The sequence below is a fragment of the Sporisorium graminicola genome, chromosome SGRAM_11 (genome assembly GCF_005498985.1).
Source record: "Sporisorium graminicola strain CBS 10092 chromosome SGRAM_11, whole genome shotgun sequence".
NCBI classification, from domain to species: Eukaryota; Fungi; Basidiomycota; class Ustilaginomycetes; order Ustilaginales; family Ustilaginaceae; genus Sporisorium; species Sporisorium graminicola.
In genome coordinates, this window is record NC_043721.1 from 634,566 (window position 1) to 651,564 (window position 16,999).

Consider the following 16,999-nt stretch of genomic DNA (forward strand, 5'->3'; position numbering starts at 1 on the left):
CTAACCCTAACCCTAACCCTAACCCTAACCCTAACCCTAACCCTAACCCTAACCCTAACCCTAACCCTAACCCTAACCCTAACCCTAAAAACTCACCTAGGACTATCCAGTGACGCATAGAAAAGGGGGTGTTGCGTTGTCAACCCTACCCGTGGATCCCCTTGTAACCCTAACCCCAGCGTGTGTGTGCCTCCGTTCGAGTCGGAGAACACATACAACCAGCGTACCAACTACACAACATCAATCAGCAGCCGTTGTCGACACAGCAGTTCACCCTTGTGACCGACGGTGTCCTACTCTCCTTTCGAGCGTGCTGTGTTACCTCTGGATGGGGTGACAACAGCGGTAGCCGAAGCTGGCGATAACCAACAGCAATCGCCCAACTCAACTCAACTAGGCGTTACCGGTCGCTTAACACCTTCAACGTTAACTGCCTGTTACCGTCAGTATCGACTGAGGCAGGCAATAAGGCCGCCTTAACACCGAGTTCAGTCTTCGGTTCTCCGTACCGCAGACACCTGCCCCCACCTGGTCCAACGCGTCCATTTGGCAGTGCGGCCGCAGCCGTCTCCAGCCATTCACGTCCTCTGCCTAGGGTTAGGGTTAGGACTCAGTCTGTCCTGGTCAATTGCAACAATGCAGGCTCATGTGAGTTTCAACTATCTACTTAGCAAATTGCTTGAAAAGCCACCCATATGAAATAGTGTTACTAGCATGTGACATTCATGCTGTTACCTTTTGTGCCCTGGGAATATGTTGAGCACAGACGTAGCTGATCTTCTGACCAGGTCGGACTTGAATGCGATAGGGTCAGCGGAATTTGCACAGGAGACGCTGATTCAACCTTTGGTTTGGAAATTGCCGACGTTTCGGCGCTAAATCCGGCGGATTGGATGCCAAGCGATGATTGATCGCCTCTGCAGATCATCTTTCGAACGTTGCTCACCTCGGTTGGCCACACGCCACAGCGCATGTTACGGTTCCGACGCAGCTCCAAGAGGTTTCCAATCTCGCACAACTGCACGATTAGTGTGGCGCTGCAGAATACTGACCTTAAATTTGTCCAACACATCTGAAACAGACGGTAGGAAACATCCGCTGAGTCGAGGACCAGTGCTGATGCATGTTTGCTCTTCCTTATAACCTGTATCTGCTAGGAAAGAGCCGACACCATTGCAAACACACCCTCGAAGGCGACGACGGTTTGGGCCAAGCTGCAGCAAAAAACAAATTTCTCACGCCATCTTTCATGCCGCAACACAGACCATTGTGCACGAGCCGGGACGAACGCACGCATCTCGCCTTTCCCTGACTGTGCAAAAGGTTGTCTGTGACAATATCGACTTCATTTAGTTGCTGCACCTTGTCGACCGTCTCCGATCACAGCAGCAGACCAGCCCTTGCGACACATTTCTAAGAAGCAACTTGCAGAAGGCATCCCCAGCCCTCAGCTGTTCCTAGAAATTGACAGTGCGACGATACTTTTACTATCAGCGAATCTCTTAGCGTACAGCAGTCGCACTTCTAGGCAATCAATACTTTGCGAAGACGTACCCTCGCACAGGCATAAATACCCAGCTTCACTCGTTGACCACAGCCCCCTCCATCATCGAAATGCCTTTCACTCCTTGGCGCTACCAAGAGAATATCGCAGGCCTCATCGCTGTGCTAAGTGCTGTAGCTTTTATCCTTCTAGCTCGCTACAAGAAAACCATCGACGACCATGCTCCTCAAGATGCCTACTTTTTTGCAGGCATCTCGCTCGTCTTTGTTGATGCTCTTATTGCTGTTGCTCTTGCAGTTCTTCTGCGTCCTAGCCGTCGACCCCAGCAGTCAGGATGGCAGCAACAAATCTCACGTCACGACTTTGATCAGCTTGAAGAACCTTGATAGCGTCCCTGCCTATCACCCAAACTCTCTCGCCCGTAGAGCTCAAGTTCCCCAACTAAACATCGTTGTTGACTATGTCACTTCGTCATCTGTTGACGACACCACCACCAAATCTAGCGCTAACCACACTCTGGTCGAAAGGCTTTGGGCGGAACTTTTCACGTTTGCTTGGTCTGCAACCAAAGTCATTGCTGGTAATACGTGGTACGGCGCTGCCCTCAATCTTGCTGGCCTAGCTTGCAATGCCGGCAGTTTCGGCAATTGGCTTCCGTCTTGGACAAAGTATCCGTGCATCGCAATGGGCTTTGTAGGACCTTTTGCAAACGTATGGACCGGCCGAGGAGACATTGCGCGTGCCTGGGCAACCTTCCGGAATCGCGGGGCGGTTCAGATCTCAGACTGGGAGCTCGCCGAGTGGATGACCTACGGCGAAGCTTCAACTCGATCAACCGCCGATTGGCATGCTGATTGGGAAGCCCACCTGGACCAAATGGCAATCGACAACTGGATGCAAGGCACAGGACTTTCTCTACACGATCGTGATGACGGATTTGCACTCCTGTCATGGCGCCATCTTCGAGGCGCCACCAAGCAAAAGCCTTTCAACGTGGCCACATCACTCAACAATACTTTGCACACCTGGGACACCGACTTCTACTTTGCGCCGACGAACAATAGCTTCTCACTTGGTGCGGTGCACCGACCCATGCACGTGGCTTACAGCCCCACCAAGCAAGCGTCTGTTCGCAGAGACCTCGTCAAACGACAGGGCAACTGCGGATCCTCGGGCTCCGAGTGGGTGGGCCTCAATGACAATGGCGGCTACTGGACCTGTAGGACGCAGAATTCAGCTACAGAGCCCTGGACAACCTACGAGACTAATGCGTGGCCGAACGAGGGTCAATTCGATGCGGTCGACTCGGACATCGGTGGAGAGTATGCTTACAACAACGGACTGAAAGATCTTGCCGCCGACATCTCCAACTCGGCCGGAGATTCTAACTGGAAGCGCTCTTGCCTCGAGGTCTATTCATCCGGCAACCAGATCGCAAATGGCTTTTGGCAGATCGGTCCCAATAATGATCACGATAATGGCCTTGGTGATTGCTGAGCCCTTCTTCTCATCCGGAACTGTACGTTGTCGCTGCTTGGAGTCAGACTTGATTTGGAATGAGGTTTCTATCGTGTAATGTCATTGCTTGAATCACGACATGTCTATAGGATGTATATCTGAATCTGTGGTCTAGATGCGGTTCGGCTCGCTCTAGGAGTCGGCGAAGAAGCTCAATTTGCCAGGCGGGTACTTGGTTAAGTTAGCGTTGTCTGGCGAAAGCTGGACAAAGCCGATGTTGCTCGCGCCAACACCGGCCTGCTCAACATCGTATTCCTCCTCGTAGTTCTCTGCGGTGTATGCATAGTACATGTTGGTTTGAGTACCCTTTTGGAAAGTGACCCATTCGATAGAGTTGTCCGATTTGTCAAACTTGATCACGTCGATACTGTCATTGGCCGCGTCTGAGGCATCAAGCGTGGTGTATGGGCAGTTCAGCGTTTGGGTGGTCCTGATCCATTGCCCACTGTTTCCTTTAATGTTGGCGCCATAGAACGTGTAGCATTGAAAGCCGGTGCCTGAAGCCTCGGTGCCAGGACGGAGACGGCCATAGACGACCTCTCCTTCCGCCTTGATTCCCGAAGGCGAGTAGTCGCACTCTTCAAAGATGAACTTGTCCGTGGTGCTTGAATCGGCCTGTACTTGGGCGTTCAGTGGGCCCTTGTACTGGTTGGAGCTCGAAGTTTGGTTGTTCCAGTCGAGCTGGCCGAGTACGTGAGTGCCACACTTGAGAACAGGAGCATCAGGCTGCCCCGGTGCAGTCACGGGAAGAGTGTTGTACGGAACCGAGATGTATTGCTCCGGAGTCGAAGAGAGATTGGGGGTGTAATCTGCCAACAGCTTTCCATAACTGCCTTGGAAGCTGATTTGATCGTACTGACTCTTGAGGGTGTAGATGGGAGGTTGAGTGTCATTGACCGCCTTGGAGTTTTCTCCATTGAAGTAAGCGGGCAAGGTGTTGCCTCCGTCGTAGTCAGTGTAATAAGCAAACGCCTGCGATGCCGAAATGTCTCCAGCACCGTTGTACCGACAATCTTGGAAAGAAAAGGTTGCATTCTGCTGGTCAAGATTGCTCGCCGTCAGACATTGAGTGGCGTCTGTAGCGTTAACCAAATAGCCCTGGCCCTGTTGCTCATATTTGCCGTAATTCGCAGATGAGCAGGTTGCGACTGCAAAGTTGACCGGGTTGGGTCCACCGATGACAAAGTCGCCGTCATCGCCGACACTCAGAGCCGTGCCATCGAAGGTGATTTGACCCCATTGCTTGAGCGCTGGCTGACAGGTAGATGCAACAGGAGCTGCGGCGGTCAAGGCAGCCGAGCCCAGCAAGGCGGAGAGTAGCATAGCTCGAGCGAATGCCATTTTGCTGTTTCTTCAGATAGCTTGAGGTGAAAGGATGTGTGTGTGTGCGTGCGTGTTTGCGGGTGCTGTTGGGCTTGGATGATGAGGCTGAACAGAATAATCGTCAGAACAAGTGAGACTATATACTTTTTGTAATGAGCGTTCGTCTCACTAGGTGTCTTGCAGCGAAAGACGTTCGAGTCCTCAGTCGACTGTGTATGCTGCGGCATTGCGATGAAGCTCGCCAGAGGCCGAGGTACCGGCGGAAGTGCAATCATCGCTGCGGGAACACGGCGATCCTCACCAGACGACACTTTTCAGGTACACAATGACGGGCTTCAGTTGAAAGAAGGTATGCAACAGACTATAGTGTTTCTCTGACAAAGGTGAAGTTGCCGGGACTGCGACGCTTGTCAGAATCGGTAAAAGCGCCGGGGTGACCATCAGCATGACCCGTCTAGTCGATCCATGGCTGTCTGCAGCGGGACAAGGGTCGGAGCTCGACGACAAACCTTAAACAGTGATTGAAGCTCGCGTGTCTAGTCCCACGTCGCATTTGCCGTATGCAGAGAGAGGCTCTTCCATCGGAAAGAGCAAACGGCTTTCCGTGGCCGAACACAACCAAACAATCAAACAGCGTCAAGCGAGGTTTTGAGCGGCTGAGACCATGACGTGCATTTTCCTCAAAGCTGTGCTCATTAGTGTGCCTGGTGACTTGGTCGAGAGTGCAAAATGGGCCGCTCCGTTTGGCACTGTTCAAGGCAAGAACTTCACTGCCCAGTGCTCCTAGCGACACAGTGGCGCTGCGAGAATTCCGAATCGTCGACAGTGCTGGAAGTGGCTTCGATGCATCGCTTGGACCTTCGGCCGCCTGCATTCGGTTCTGGTTTTCAGTCTCCGGCCACGCACGGCAGTCCAACCATGACGGCCAGTCAAATGGCCGCTCTGCCTGTGATGGCTGTTCGAGTGACGGCCGGCCTACAGCAGCCGGCCACCAGCTCGACCGTCCCCAGCCAAAAAGTTGGATTGGGCCGTTAGGCACTAGAGCAGTGTCTGAATTTCCAAAAATGTCACCTGTCGCGGCCGTCCAAGATTTCAAACCGTAACGGCACTACAGCAGTCTTATTGCAAGCGGCATATTTTTCAATTTGAAATGTTTACAATTTCGGTAGGGTGGCCGCGGCCGTGTCCACCGCAAAACGCCCCGGGTCAACGGCTAGGGCTAGGTTCTCGTGACACCACACCAAGCTACTGTGAGTTGTGATGCTCGGCAACGTCATGGGGTCTTGGTGAGTACGTCTTCCAAACCTCTGAAACTCCCGACACTTTGGCGGCAGCCGTGTTCCTTTTCTCCCAATTAAAGTTGCCGAGCTGCATTAGGCTATGTGGCCAAGAGCAGCCAGTCACTTTCTACTAGTTCATAAGCAGCTTTTATACGATCCGGCACTCAGCCCCCGGATCAAAGCTGCCCGCACTCTTGACGATCTTCTGTGCTGTAGCCGCTTTTGGATGTACATTTCGGCTCACAGTCCTGGACAACCACCCAGGGACATGGTTACTGTTCCGACAGATCACTTCAGCCAGCTTGGTAGCTACTTTCGTCAGCCCTCGAACGAGTCTTTTCCACTGTATCAGGTTCCAATTGGCACCAAGTCTAGTAAACCTGCTTTTCGAAAAGCGATGATGAATGCAGTCCTTTTTGGTTCAAGACCAGCGAAAATCGTGTTGTCATAAGGATATGCAATATGCGATCGCCTGCTGTACGTCGGGTGCTACACCAAGATTTCCCGGAATGGAAGCGATCACGACAGCCACCAACGGTAGTGTCAATGTTGACAGCACCGTCGTGCGTATCCCGCTCTTTTGTGAGTGAATGGACATCATCCCCCCACATTAGTTCAACTCATGCCTCATAACTTTTCTCGCACTAGCTCAAGCCAAACTCATGCCCTCGTCATCCTTCTCACGCTAGCACAAGCCGCACTCATGCGCATGAGCACGAGTAACATGATCCCTAACCATTTGCAACTTTGTCGAAGCGAGGTGTGGAAAGGACTATAGGATGAACCCGCACTCCTTTCACAAAGACAATGGCTGCCAAAATTCGGCGCTTTGCATGATGGCTGTTTCACGGCTCAATTCTGCATAAATAGTCGACCAGTGAGCGAGCCCTACTCATCTCCAGCCATCCATCCATGCTGCTGATTTCTCTTACTTCCAGGCTGCAGCTTTCTCTTTGGCCAGCTTCATTGTCGCTCATCCATTCGACCTTGTCGTGTTGATCGACCACCTTTGGGAACAATATCCTTGGGAATCAAGCAGGATGGTGATGTTGAATGCCGCTCCGGCCGTGTTCTAACTCAAACAGCCAGGTGGTGGGAAAATGCATATACGTTTCTGTATGATCCCTTTACAGTCGCTGTCGATACGAAACCTGAGCTTGTCGAGGATCCCTTTGGTGACTGCTTTGTAAGGAAACTCTTACATTCTGATTATCAAACATCCTGCTCATACAACGAGAAACGGCGACGCATCGAAACGATTAGCTTAGCATGGTTCACAGATTCTTCTGATTCCTACATTAAAAGGGCCTCGAGAACTACTCTATCCAGGTCGAGCCTGGCATTGCCACACCTGCCTCCCGCTGCCGAACTGACTTCAGCATACGCGGGGCAGGTGCCCTGGATGGTGTGGTCACTGACCTTGACTATGCTGTGCACTCATTTGCAAACCAGGTCGCCCGGCAGCGGTTAGCCCAGGTAACCCCCTCCCTTGCCCCGCTTGATCGTCTCAGCAAGACCCAAGACATCCTATCAAACCGTCTATAAATGGAGGCTGCTTAGAATGTCCGAAGGTACCAACCAAGGTCACACCCCTGGCGATTTTGTCCCCGTGCTCATCTCCTCTGATGGCTTCCCACCTTCCCAGCTCACCAATGCCTGGTCCTTTTGGTTCCACAAGGCTCCCAATCTCGCCCGCATTTTCCGCCTCCAGTCCTCCAGCCTCTTCCGCTTCCGATTCGCTTACCCCCTTCTGCGCTAAGGGAATCTTTGTAGATCTTTCTTTGCTCGACATCTCAGAACCATAGGGTTGCAATTCCATCGCAGGGATTGAGAGTAGCCACCTAGACTGGACGTAAGCGCCATATAAGGTGGCCGTGACGGTCAATTCGACTCTATACATACGACTATGATTGAGACCCCTGAATGGCAACGTTCGTGGGGGTGTCTCCTGCCTTCAGCAACATACGATCGAACACGTGTTCGTGAGCAAACCTGTCTTTTCTTACTGTGACCAACTACCTCTGGAGGTCTTCCAATGCCCAAGCTTTGCTGCAAAGGACAACTTTGACTTGTCCCGCCCGCAAACATGCTCCATGTCAGCATCTTTCTCAGTGAGATATTGGCGCCACCGCTCCACATCCTCCTGCAGCTTGGTGCATTGTTCTAGCCCTTCGCCTTTTTGGACCCTAGTTTTGGGCAGAAAGATTCAAATCATAGCCGGTTGGCCCGTCAGCCTCGTTCTCGGTTATCAAAGCAGTTCATAGATTGTGCTGAAATTTTGGACGACCGAACGCCAGGCAAGAAATATGATTAACGGTAGTGTGGGACGAATTCATGCGTCCCGATGCATGATCTCCGAGACGTCATGGTCAAACTTCTTGGTCGATCAGCCGTGCGCGCTCTGCCCTGGCGTTCAAGTGACGTTACAATAATAACAGACGCGCTCGCGGAATGGCTTTCCGCGATGTTTGAATGGACGGGGTTGTCGCTGTTCCACCACCACTTTACTATTATATGGCCGCGTCTCCTTCAGTTCATTGTCTCCAGTCCCCTGGCTTTCAACATCGCGCTTCAGCATAGCTGCTCGAGTTTTCACCCCGATCATCAATGCCCGTGGCACCTTGACGCCTCTTGGCGTTTCGCGCAGCAGCGCCCGTGTTGCTTCAGCTGCGTCAAAAGCTCTGACTCGTTTCTACCTTATGGAAGAAGTGGAACATGTCGATCAGGAGCTGTCGAGCTGGAGGGGGGCCAAGGCAGGGACTGTAGTCAACTGCACGGCGGCCGGAAATGCACTGGCGGTTGCGGCCGTGCTGTGCGGTACCGACCTAGGACTCATTACCAACCTTCACGATTTGCGGCCGATGTTGCCAAACCGCTGCTCACTTTTTGACACTTGCATATTTTAAAGTGTTCTGGGTCGTGCACCCACGAAGGAGATGAACGAGATCACCAGCAAGGTGGGAGTCACCGGTGTCGCAATCAGTCGAAAAGCAGGGTGTTGCCAGCTCGACTGCAGGGCGTTTGCTACGTGTAGGCGACTGAATTCCTGGTGAATCCGGCTGTCAATCGAAAGCGACGTACGGCCGCCGGAACTACGTAAAAAAAGACAACAAAGGCGTGTGTAGGCATTCAGTCGCTCCAGATGTCCCGCTAGATTTCCGCTTTCATCGTTGCTGTGTTGTACAACTCTGTACGACACCACGAGAGATTAGGAAGTAAGCTCAGCAGCCGCGTAGAAGGCGCTTGCCGTGAATTTCGTTGCGGCTTGTACCCAGAGCCCTAGGTTACCACCAAATTTAAGGCATTGGCAGGTAAGAGCCCTCTACACCGCATTCGCTGAACCCTGGTCGTCCCAGAACAAGCTCTGTGCAAGACAGTCAGTCGCCATGAGCAATTACTCGAGGAACAGAAACAATCTCCTGGCACGGCGGTGACTGTTGGGCCCTGGCGTGCATTCAGACTTACCACAATTCTCTTTTTCTATCTCTATCGCAGAAAAGGTGTTCGGGCACAGACATCATATATATATCGCAGCCTCTTCGGGTCTGGCAGATGTCTCGCCTTTGTATCCACCAGAAGACCCCTCCTTCACCATGACTGACTTTGACAGCGCTGCTGCTGCTTTTACGCCCATGTTCAGCACTAGCGCCAAGGACACAACAGCCTTTCATACCTCGTCTGCACCCCTCGATTTCCCCTGTCTTCCCGCATCCCTCCTTGACCAAGCACCAGAGTATGAATATGTAAGCAATTTCCATCTTGCCTGGCAATATAACCAGCATGCAGCTCTGCTGACTTGCCTCCTTTCCACATCTCTGCCACACCATCCTTGCAACTAGTCCCTGCACACACGCATGAACGTTTTTAATACATGCAACTACAACGCCGACATTCCCTCATTCACCCCTGCTGCAAATTGCACATTTCTGCTCGCCCCTCGCAATAGCACATTGCCCATGGCGTCCACTAGCGACTTTGATGATGCTGTTCTGGCCGCCAACGCTTCCGATTTGACATACTTGACCGGTCCCTCAGTGGCTGCTTTGGCTGATGCGGGTCCTCCAGTGCTTCATCCAGGATACGCACCCAACATGATACAGCAACTTCGACATGACCAGAGGCTCTCCCTCGAATGTGACGACGTGTACAAGGCGAAATCCGGTCCATCTCGTGCAGTGCAATGATCTCGAGATGCCCTCGGGGACAACAACCCTCCATATGGCCATATTAAGCCCGCTCTCCACGCACATTGCAGCTTCAACACCATGGCCGACAAGGAAGGATTCTCTCCCTCCCATTTCAACCCCGAGCTACGTCGACTTTCGACAGGAGCGGGTCCAGGTCCAAACCGAGGTCCCAGCCACGATCCCGTTTTGTCAAGCCAGAATTTGGGGCGCGCGCGTCTTATGAGTTGGAAGAGCGGCCGTGCCGACTCGGGTGAACAGAAGCGACCATCGATCTTTCCCGACTCCAACTTAGGTTTAAGTTAGGGTTAGGGTTAAGGGGAATGACTCTTTGGGTTAGGGTTATTGGGGCAGGGACTAGCACTGCGGGGCGACAAAAAAAAACAGAAAAAGGGACGTCAGACTTATTGTAAACAGAGTGGACCCTGAATAGGACCCTGCATAAGATTAAAGTGCTTCCTATTGTGCATTCCGAAAACCGAACGTCACAGACGGTATTGGGTAAATTGTCAGAGCGAGTGTCGATTTGGAGTGACTGCTGACTTAAGAGAAAGTCCCTGTTTGATAGCACCCCGTTAAGCGACGTATACGGTGCAAAGGCCTGAAACAAGGCGGGAGAGTTGCTGCAGTAGAGGTACGACTTCACTTCTGCTCTGTCGAACCTAACATAAATTTCCTCCCTGGTGCAGGATCTGGGGCTTCGCACGATGGTCAAAAATAATGCACGTGGCACAAACTTCAACGCCGATGCGTAAACGGAATAGGTAGGGGCAAAGTTGTGGTTATTTAATGATTGCCCATGCCAAAGGATACATGGCTATCTATGCTACTTTTTGGAATTTAATTCAATGTCCGACAGATTACACGCAGGAATTTCGTAACTTGTAGATCATAGATCATGATGTGATAGATTGATCGCCTCTTAGTTTGCTCGCACGCGCTTCGTTGCAGGCCGAAGTCCCAAACGATGCACTGAAGCAACTTCGCGCACTGTCGATGATTTTAAATCATCCCAGCGACACTGTGTCGCTAGGCTCCTTCATTGTGGAGCGACAGGCTAAGTTCTGTCTCCGATTGCAGACAGGCTCACCACCATGTCGTCGGCCTCTTTCCCACTGCTCAAGACAATCGATCTTAATAAGATCGAGAAAGATTGGAAAGTGGTTCTGTCAACCAAACGCATCGTCAAGGCATCATCGCCAAGGACCTGCTGACCGAAGCATCGCACAAGCAGAAAGATCTTTCTCACTCGCTCCAGGCGCTTAATAAGAGGTGATTGAGATAGCTCGGCGCGTCCTAACCACCCCTCCATCGCCTTCTCCATGATCGTAAATCCTGCTTGGTGGAACGCCTTTGTTTCAGGGGACGGTGGTTCTCCTTCGCTGTTCTGTGCAACGAGTTTGACGAAGCAGCAACCGAGCTGTGCATAGGCCTCGTGCACTCTCCTTGTTGCCGATCGGTGTTCGTTCTCCCTATCAAGGAGCTGACCAAGCACATCTCTTACAGCAGCTGTAGTGAAGTTACGCAGGTTTTGGTTACCACTTCGAGAGTCTCAGGATTGACGTTGACCCATCCATCGTTGTGGAACGTGCCGGCGATGCGCTCGGGAATGACTTAGACACGCTGTTCAAGTTGACGCTTGAAATTGGCATTCTGCGATTCTTACAGGTCTACCTGTCGAATTTCCGCCTGTTGAGGAGGGTTGATCTCATCCCCACCACGCGCAAACGCACGACCGAGGCTACGTCTAAGAAGCTGGAGGAGGTATCCGCGCAGATTGTGGATCGAAAGAAGAACGAGATCCGATCCGAAATGCAAGCTGAAGTGCAGGCAAGAGGCGAGGGTCAGGGTATTGGTTTCACAAAGGATGATTTCGATGAGAAGGATTCTTCGGCTGCCGGGGCGGGAATTTCGGGCGGTAAGGATCTGCTACATCTTATGATGCGGGCCAATACGGCGGCTGATGTTGGTCCGAAGGAGAAGCTGACGATGCCGAACTTATCGGTCAGATTACCACGCTTCTCATTGCCGGTCATGAAACTACAGCCAACCAGACAGCATGGACGCTTTGGCTACTCGCACAGAACCCTCATATCCAGACCAAATTGCGAGCCGAAATTCACGATCAGTTCGGTACCGACATGGAACGCGATCCGGGTTATGACGAGCTCATGTCGATGGAGTTCCTCGACGCAGTCTGCAAGAAATCCTTCCGAGTGAAATCAGCCGTCCCCGACACCATCCGTGTCGCCAACACCACCGCAGACGTTCCCCTCTCCAAAGCCTACCCCACCTGTGACGGGAAATCCACAGTCACCTCCGTCCAAATTCCCAAAGGCCTCGAATTCATCGTCCCCATGCAAGTCATCAACTTCGACACCGACATCTGGGGCCCCGACGCAGCCGAATTCAATCCGCAACGCTGGCGCAACCCCACCACCTTCGCCCGACAAAGCGGCCTGCCCATGCACCTCATGACCTTCATCAGCGGCCCCCGAGGCTGCATAGGCAACCGCTTCGCTCTCGCCGAATTCAAAGCCATGCTCGCCCACCTTGTAGGAAACTTCCACTTCGAGGAAGTCGAAGGCTGGTAAATCGAAGCAAAACAAACAGGTGTCATCCGCCCAAGAGTCATCGGCCAGGAAGAAATCGGTCCGCAAATGCCGCTTCGCGCTTCTAGAATCGCTGCTCCTTAGAACATCCACTGTTCTGCAAATTCCCAGACACTTTTCCTAGCCCTGATCCTAACCCTGCATAGAGAAGGGGTGTTGCATCGCCAACCCTACCCAGGATACCCCTTGTAAACCCTGCCCCCCCCCCCCCTCCCCCTTACCGCAGCAAAGACCTTCAGTCGTGCCCGGATGAAGCACACTTGCCAGTTGGATCAATGACTGCTGCAGCAGCTATGGGAGAGGTCATTGCACTAGCCGGCACGGTCGGTGATGTCACTTTAGATGCAAGGGGAGGGAGAGGAACCGCTCCGATTCATTACTTGCCAGAATGTCGACAACGCCAGCAAGTTCTACAATGCCCAGTACAAATGGGGTACCGCAATTGAGCGGGCAGAGATCTATTGAGGTGGGGTTTTCTTTGTGGGTACTGGGTGGAAGGACTTGATCCGGGGGCGAATGCTAGCATCGTTCGTGGAAGTGGAGCGCTCGATCCTGGATAGGTTAACGAGCTGGTTCACACCTGCTCCAGTTGCGAGTAGGTATGGCTCCTTGATTCACCACTGCTGAGGCTCGACGGAGACGCACACTCACAAACAATTCAGATAAAGTCATTATTATGTTTGCCCGAATCAAGAGCGAGTGGCTGGCGAGCTCCCTGCCGTGGTCGCAAGGGACACAGAAGGTCAAACGTCGCATGAGAGCCTAGTCAAGTGCTTGTGGGACTGTGAAGAGAAGGAGTGAAGCATGGAACTGAAAAGACTTGTGGGCGAGGAGGGAGGACAGAGGAATGCTAGAGAGCCATGCAAACGCCGGCCGAGGCTAATGTGGCAAACATCATCTCGGTACCCAATCCTTGATCACCCAATGCCCCTATGCAGCAAGAAGAAGCTCGTGCTGCTGGGAGATGATACTTACGTAAAGAAGCCTGTGTCCCAGACCGCTCTTGCAGCTTTGGTGCTAGCGTCATTTTTGGAAACTGGCTGTCACCACGGACCATGAGCCAAATAGTGTTGCTTTCACAAGAGAACATGTGATCTGATGGTCATACTCTATCTGTAGACCCAAGCTACGATTGATGCCGAGTAGCAAAGGTGCAGGAAGGACATTTCGCAGAAGACAACCGGATAAATCGAAGGGTCTCAGCGGTTCGCCTGAGTGGTGCCTCCGTAATTAGCAGTTACCGCCCAATGAGAAGCACGTAGTGGGAACCGGTGGCGACCTGCGGATCCATTTGGCTAAACCGCACATTTTATACTCATGCGGCATCACACTCGGTCGGATGCCTGGTGTGCTCGTTGACAAGCATGGCTTTCAACGCATTATGCAATAGATGCAAAAGTCGGAGCCGCTGTCTTGCATTCGAAAGATGTAACGTCGTATAGGATGGAGAGTGTGATGGGGCACGGGCTGCCCAAAGATATAAGAAGTCGACAGCAAATGGGTTTAGGGTAACACTCAACCGACGCGTCTCTTTAACGAATCTCTTGTCCTTAATCCCCACACATCACTCCAAGTCCTACTATCCATAACAAAGATCCAAGATGGCAACGAATCTCAAAGCCAACCCCAGCTTCGAAGCCGAAAAAGCAGACATTGTTGACGTCTTGATCGTCGGTGGTGGCATCTCGGGCATCAACGCAGCTTGCCGCCTCACAGACTCGCTCCCCAATACCTCCTACACCATTCTAGAAGGCCGTCAAAGTTTTGGTGGAACGTGGGATTTTTTCAAGTACCCAGGCATCCGCTCGGACTCGGACTTGCACACCTTTGGCTATGCTTTCAAGGCCTGGCGTGGTCCCGCTATCGCTTGCGCGCCAGAGATTCTCAAGTATCTCAATGAGGTCGCCCAGCAATACGACCTTCCTTCGCGTACTCACTTCAACACCAAGGTGCAACAAGCGAGCTGGAGCAGTCAGGACAAGCTGTGGACTATCAAAGCAGTGGTTTCACTCACCGGCGAATCAAGGGTTTACCGCGCCAGGTTCTACCTCAACTGCTGCGGCTACTACGATTATGATCAGCCACTGGACGCAGAGATTCCGGGCATCGACGGTTTCACAGGCACCGTTGTGCATCCCCAGTTTTGGAAACTGACCGAGCAAGATTTCAAGGACAAGCGGGTTGCTGTGATAGGCTCTGGCGCAACCGCGATCACGCTGCTACCGGCGCTGGCGGGCAAGACTAAGCATGTCACTTTGGTCCAACGATCCCCTTCTTACGTGGTCGCTATCAGCCCCAACGACCCGATCGCCAATCTGGTGCAGAAGACCCTACCAGAGAGGCTGGCATCCTTTGTTATTAGGCAGAAGAATGTGGCGCGCATCTACGCCTTTTACCACTTTGCCCGGACGTTCCCCCGCCTGACCAGGGGCTTGATCACAGTTGGTGCGGCAAGACTGCTTCCAAAAGACACCCCAGTCGAACCCCACTTCACGCCCAAGTACGCTCCTTGGGATCAGAGGGTCTGTCTGTCTCCCGACGGTGACTTTTTCAAAGCCTTTCGAGACGGTCATGCCTCCGTTGCCACGGGCATCATCAAGACAATCGAGGAGAATCAAATCATGCTCGACACAGGAGACAAGATACACGCCGATATCATTGTCACTGCGACGGGGCTCAAACTGCAATCGGGCGGAGGAGTCAGAGTGATTGTTGACGGGGAAGAAGTGCACATCAACCAGAAATTTGTTTGGAGGGGATGCATGATTGAAGACGTGCCCAATTACGCGTTCGTTATGGGATACACCAATGCTTCCTGGACACTGGGTGCAGACTGTACGGCGCACGCTGTTGTGCGTCTGCTTTCTCATCTTGCTGAAACAAATCAGAAGGTTGTGAGACCAGAAATGTCGGATCTCAATCAGGTGGTCGAAGAAAGTATTATGGATATGTCGAGCACGTACGTTGCAAAGGGTAGGAGTTCGTTGCCCAAAGTCGCAACCACAGGGCCCTGGAAGAGACGCACCAACTACTGGATAGATATGTGGACGGCAAAGCACGCCACGTTTGACCAGCTTAATTTTGCTTGAGCTGGATAGAGTTTGCCATTGGAGGTAAAGCGCGCGACTTCGGCTGAGTCGCGCATGTGGCCGCTAATTTACAAATTTGTTGAAGCACCCCATCTGTGACAGTGCCAAACAAAGAGGTCACAGCAAGATGCTAAATCTTGCAAACTGGTAGTGAACTTGCGGTCAGGTCATAAGGCAGCGTTGAGCAGCACTGGTTCGTCCGTCGCTGTGGCTCAGCTGAACTTCTCACAGCACCCTCATGCTACAACTTATAGAAGAAACCCACAGAGATGCGCAGTCAAAGCCAGGATCTCGAGGACGATGCGCAGAAGAGTGGCAATCTTTCGTCCAGATGATCCGTCAAGACCGCACGGTCTCTAATTTGGGCTTATGCCTCAGTCTAATCTGTAAGCTGGACGAAGCCACGCTTCCGGACTTCCCAGGCTGGTCAACTGTCCCAGACCCAACATGCAACCGACGTGATGTTTATGATCAACATGTTTCAGCTGACAGCGTAGCGACTCCAGCTGAACAGCAACATGGAACCATTCGGTGACTGCCTAAATCTGAACGAAATTTATGGAGCAAGCAATGTGTATCGGATTCAAGTTTCTAAAATTGCACAAGGAAATTGCTTTTGACTTTCTCAATTGTCGCGCCTCCATTTCACGTGTGGGAAGGACTCGGCAGCAATGTCCATACTCGCGAAGAGACCGAGATCTTGCCAAGGTGGAAAAGTCAAGGTTCGCTCAGGATACATAGTGGCAACTGCGAGCGGAGAAAAGAAAGAGACGGTCGGGACACGAGGAGGGGACGATCTGATTGACGCTCGTGAAGAGGACGTGGTTAAGACATTCGAACGCAAGCACTGGAAGGACAAGTTGAATCTCACCCTTGACACCGTTGGCGAGTTTGTCGTCTTTGACAGAGCTTGTAGGTTTTGCAAGATTTCGGAGCAGGGGCTAGCACCACGGGGAGACGATAAATTTAAACAGGAAAAGGGCCGGCAGACTGATTGCAAATAGAGCGGACCCTGAAGAGAACCCTGCATAAGATTACAGTACCTTCTAATGTGCATTGGGAAGATCGAATGCCACAAAGACGGTGTTGTGTAATTTGTCAGAGCGAGTGTCGCTATCGAGTGACTGCTAAATCAAGTGAAAGTAGCTGTTTGATAGCACTGCGATCAGCGATGCATAAGGTGCAAGAACCCGAAACAAGGCGAGAGAGTTCCTGCAGGAGGGGCACAAACCCACTTCTGCTTTGTGTCGAACCTTACATAACGATCCTACCTGGTGCAGAATCTGGGGCTTTGCGTAAAATTAATGCTGGAGGAGTAAGTCTTTAATACTGTCGGCGATTCCAAGGTCGCAGCGACACTGTGTCGCCAGCGTCGTTCGGCTGGAAAGACGTGCCTAAATTTCCTGATCGTTGATGCTTCCAGACCGGCTCTCTGACCTCTGTTCGGTTTCGTCACTGCTGTGGACGCTCGAGTGTAACAGGGTCGAGA

General features: G+C 52.2%; 5 protein-coding genes across 5 annotated transcripts; 4 read left to right on the top strand and 1 right to left on the bottom strand.

Annotated features, from left to right (window-relative positions):
• Window positions 1-2,188: 2,188 nt before the first annotated feature.
• On the top strand, window positions 2,189-3,001 carry EX895_001522 (uncharacterized protein; the record flags this gene model as incomplete). The annotated part of the gene is made up of 1 exon (XM_029882121.1): window positions 2,189-3,001. One exon carries the CDS (start codon window positions 2,189-2,191, stop codon window positions 2,999-3,001), a length of 813 nt encoding a protein of 270 aa, XP_029741722.1.
• A 153-nt stretch (window positions 3,002-3,154) lies between these two features.
• EX895_001523 (uncharacterized protein) lies at window positions 3,155-4,363 on the bottom strand (the record flags this gene model as incomplete). The annotated part of the gene is made up of 1 exon (XM_029882122.1): window positions 3,155-4,363. One exon carries the CDS (start codon window positions 4,361-4,363, stop codon window positions 3,155-3,157), a length of 1,209 nt encoding a protein of 402 aa, XP_029741723.1.
• A 4,855-nt stretch (window positions 4,364-9,218) lies between these two features.
• On the top strand, window positions 9,219-9,809 carry EX895_001524 (uncharacterized protein; the record flags this gene model as incomplete). The annotated part of the gene is made up of 2 exons (XM_029882123.1): window positions 9,219-9,368; window positions 9,465-9,809. The coding sequence occupies 2 exons, from the start codon at window positions 9,219-9,221 to the stop codon at window positions 9,807-9,809; spliced, it is 495 nt and encodes a 164-aa protein (XP_029741724.1).
• A 1,322-nt stretch (window positions 9,810-11,131) lies between these two features.
• Window positions 11,132-12,403, top strand: EX895_001525 (uncharacterized protein; the record flags this gene model as incomplete). The annotated part of the gene is made up of 3 exons (XM_029882124.1): window positions 11,132-11,137; window positions 11,478-11,727; window positions 11,856-12,403. The coding sequence occupies 3 exons, from the start codon at window positions 11,132-11,134 to the stop codon at window positions 12,401-12,403; spliced, it is 804 nt and encodes a 267-aa protein (XP_029741725.1).
• A 1,619-nt stretch (window positions 12,404-14,022) lies between these two features.
• Window positions 14,023-15,510, top strand: EX895_001526 (uncharacterized protein; the record flags this gene model as incomplete). The annotated part of the gene is made up of 1 exon (XM_029882125.1): window positions 14,023-15,510. One exon carries the CDS (start codon window positions 14,023-14,025, stop codon window positions 15,508-15,510), a length of 1,488 nt encoding a protein of 495 aa, XP_029741726.1.
• Window positions 15,511-16,999: the final 1,489 nt, after the last annotated feature.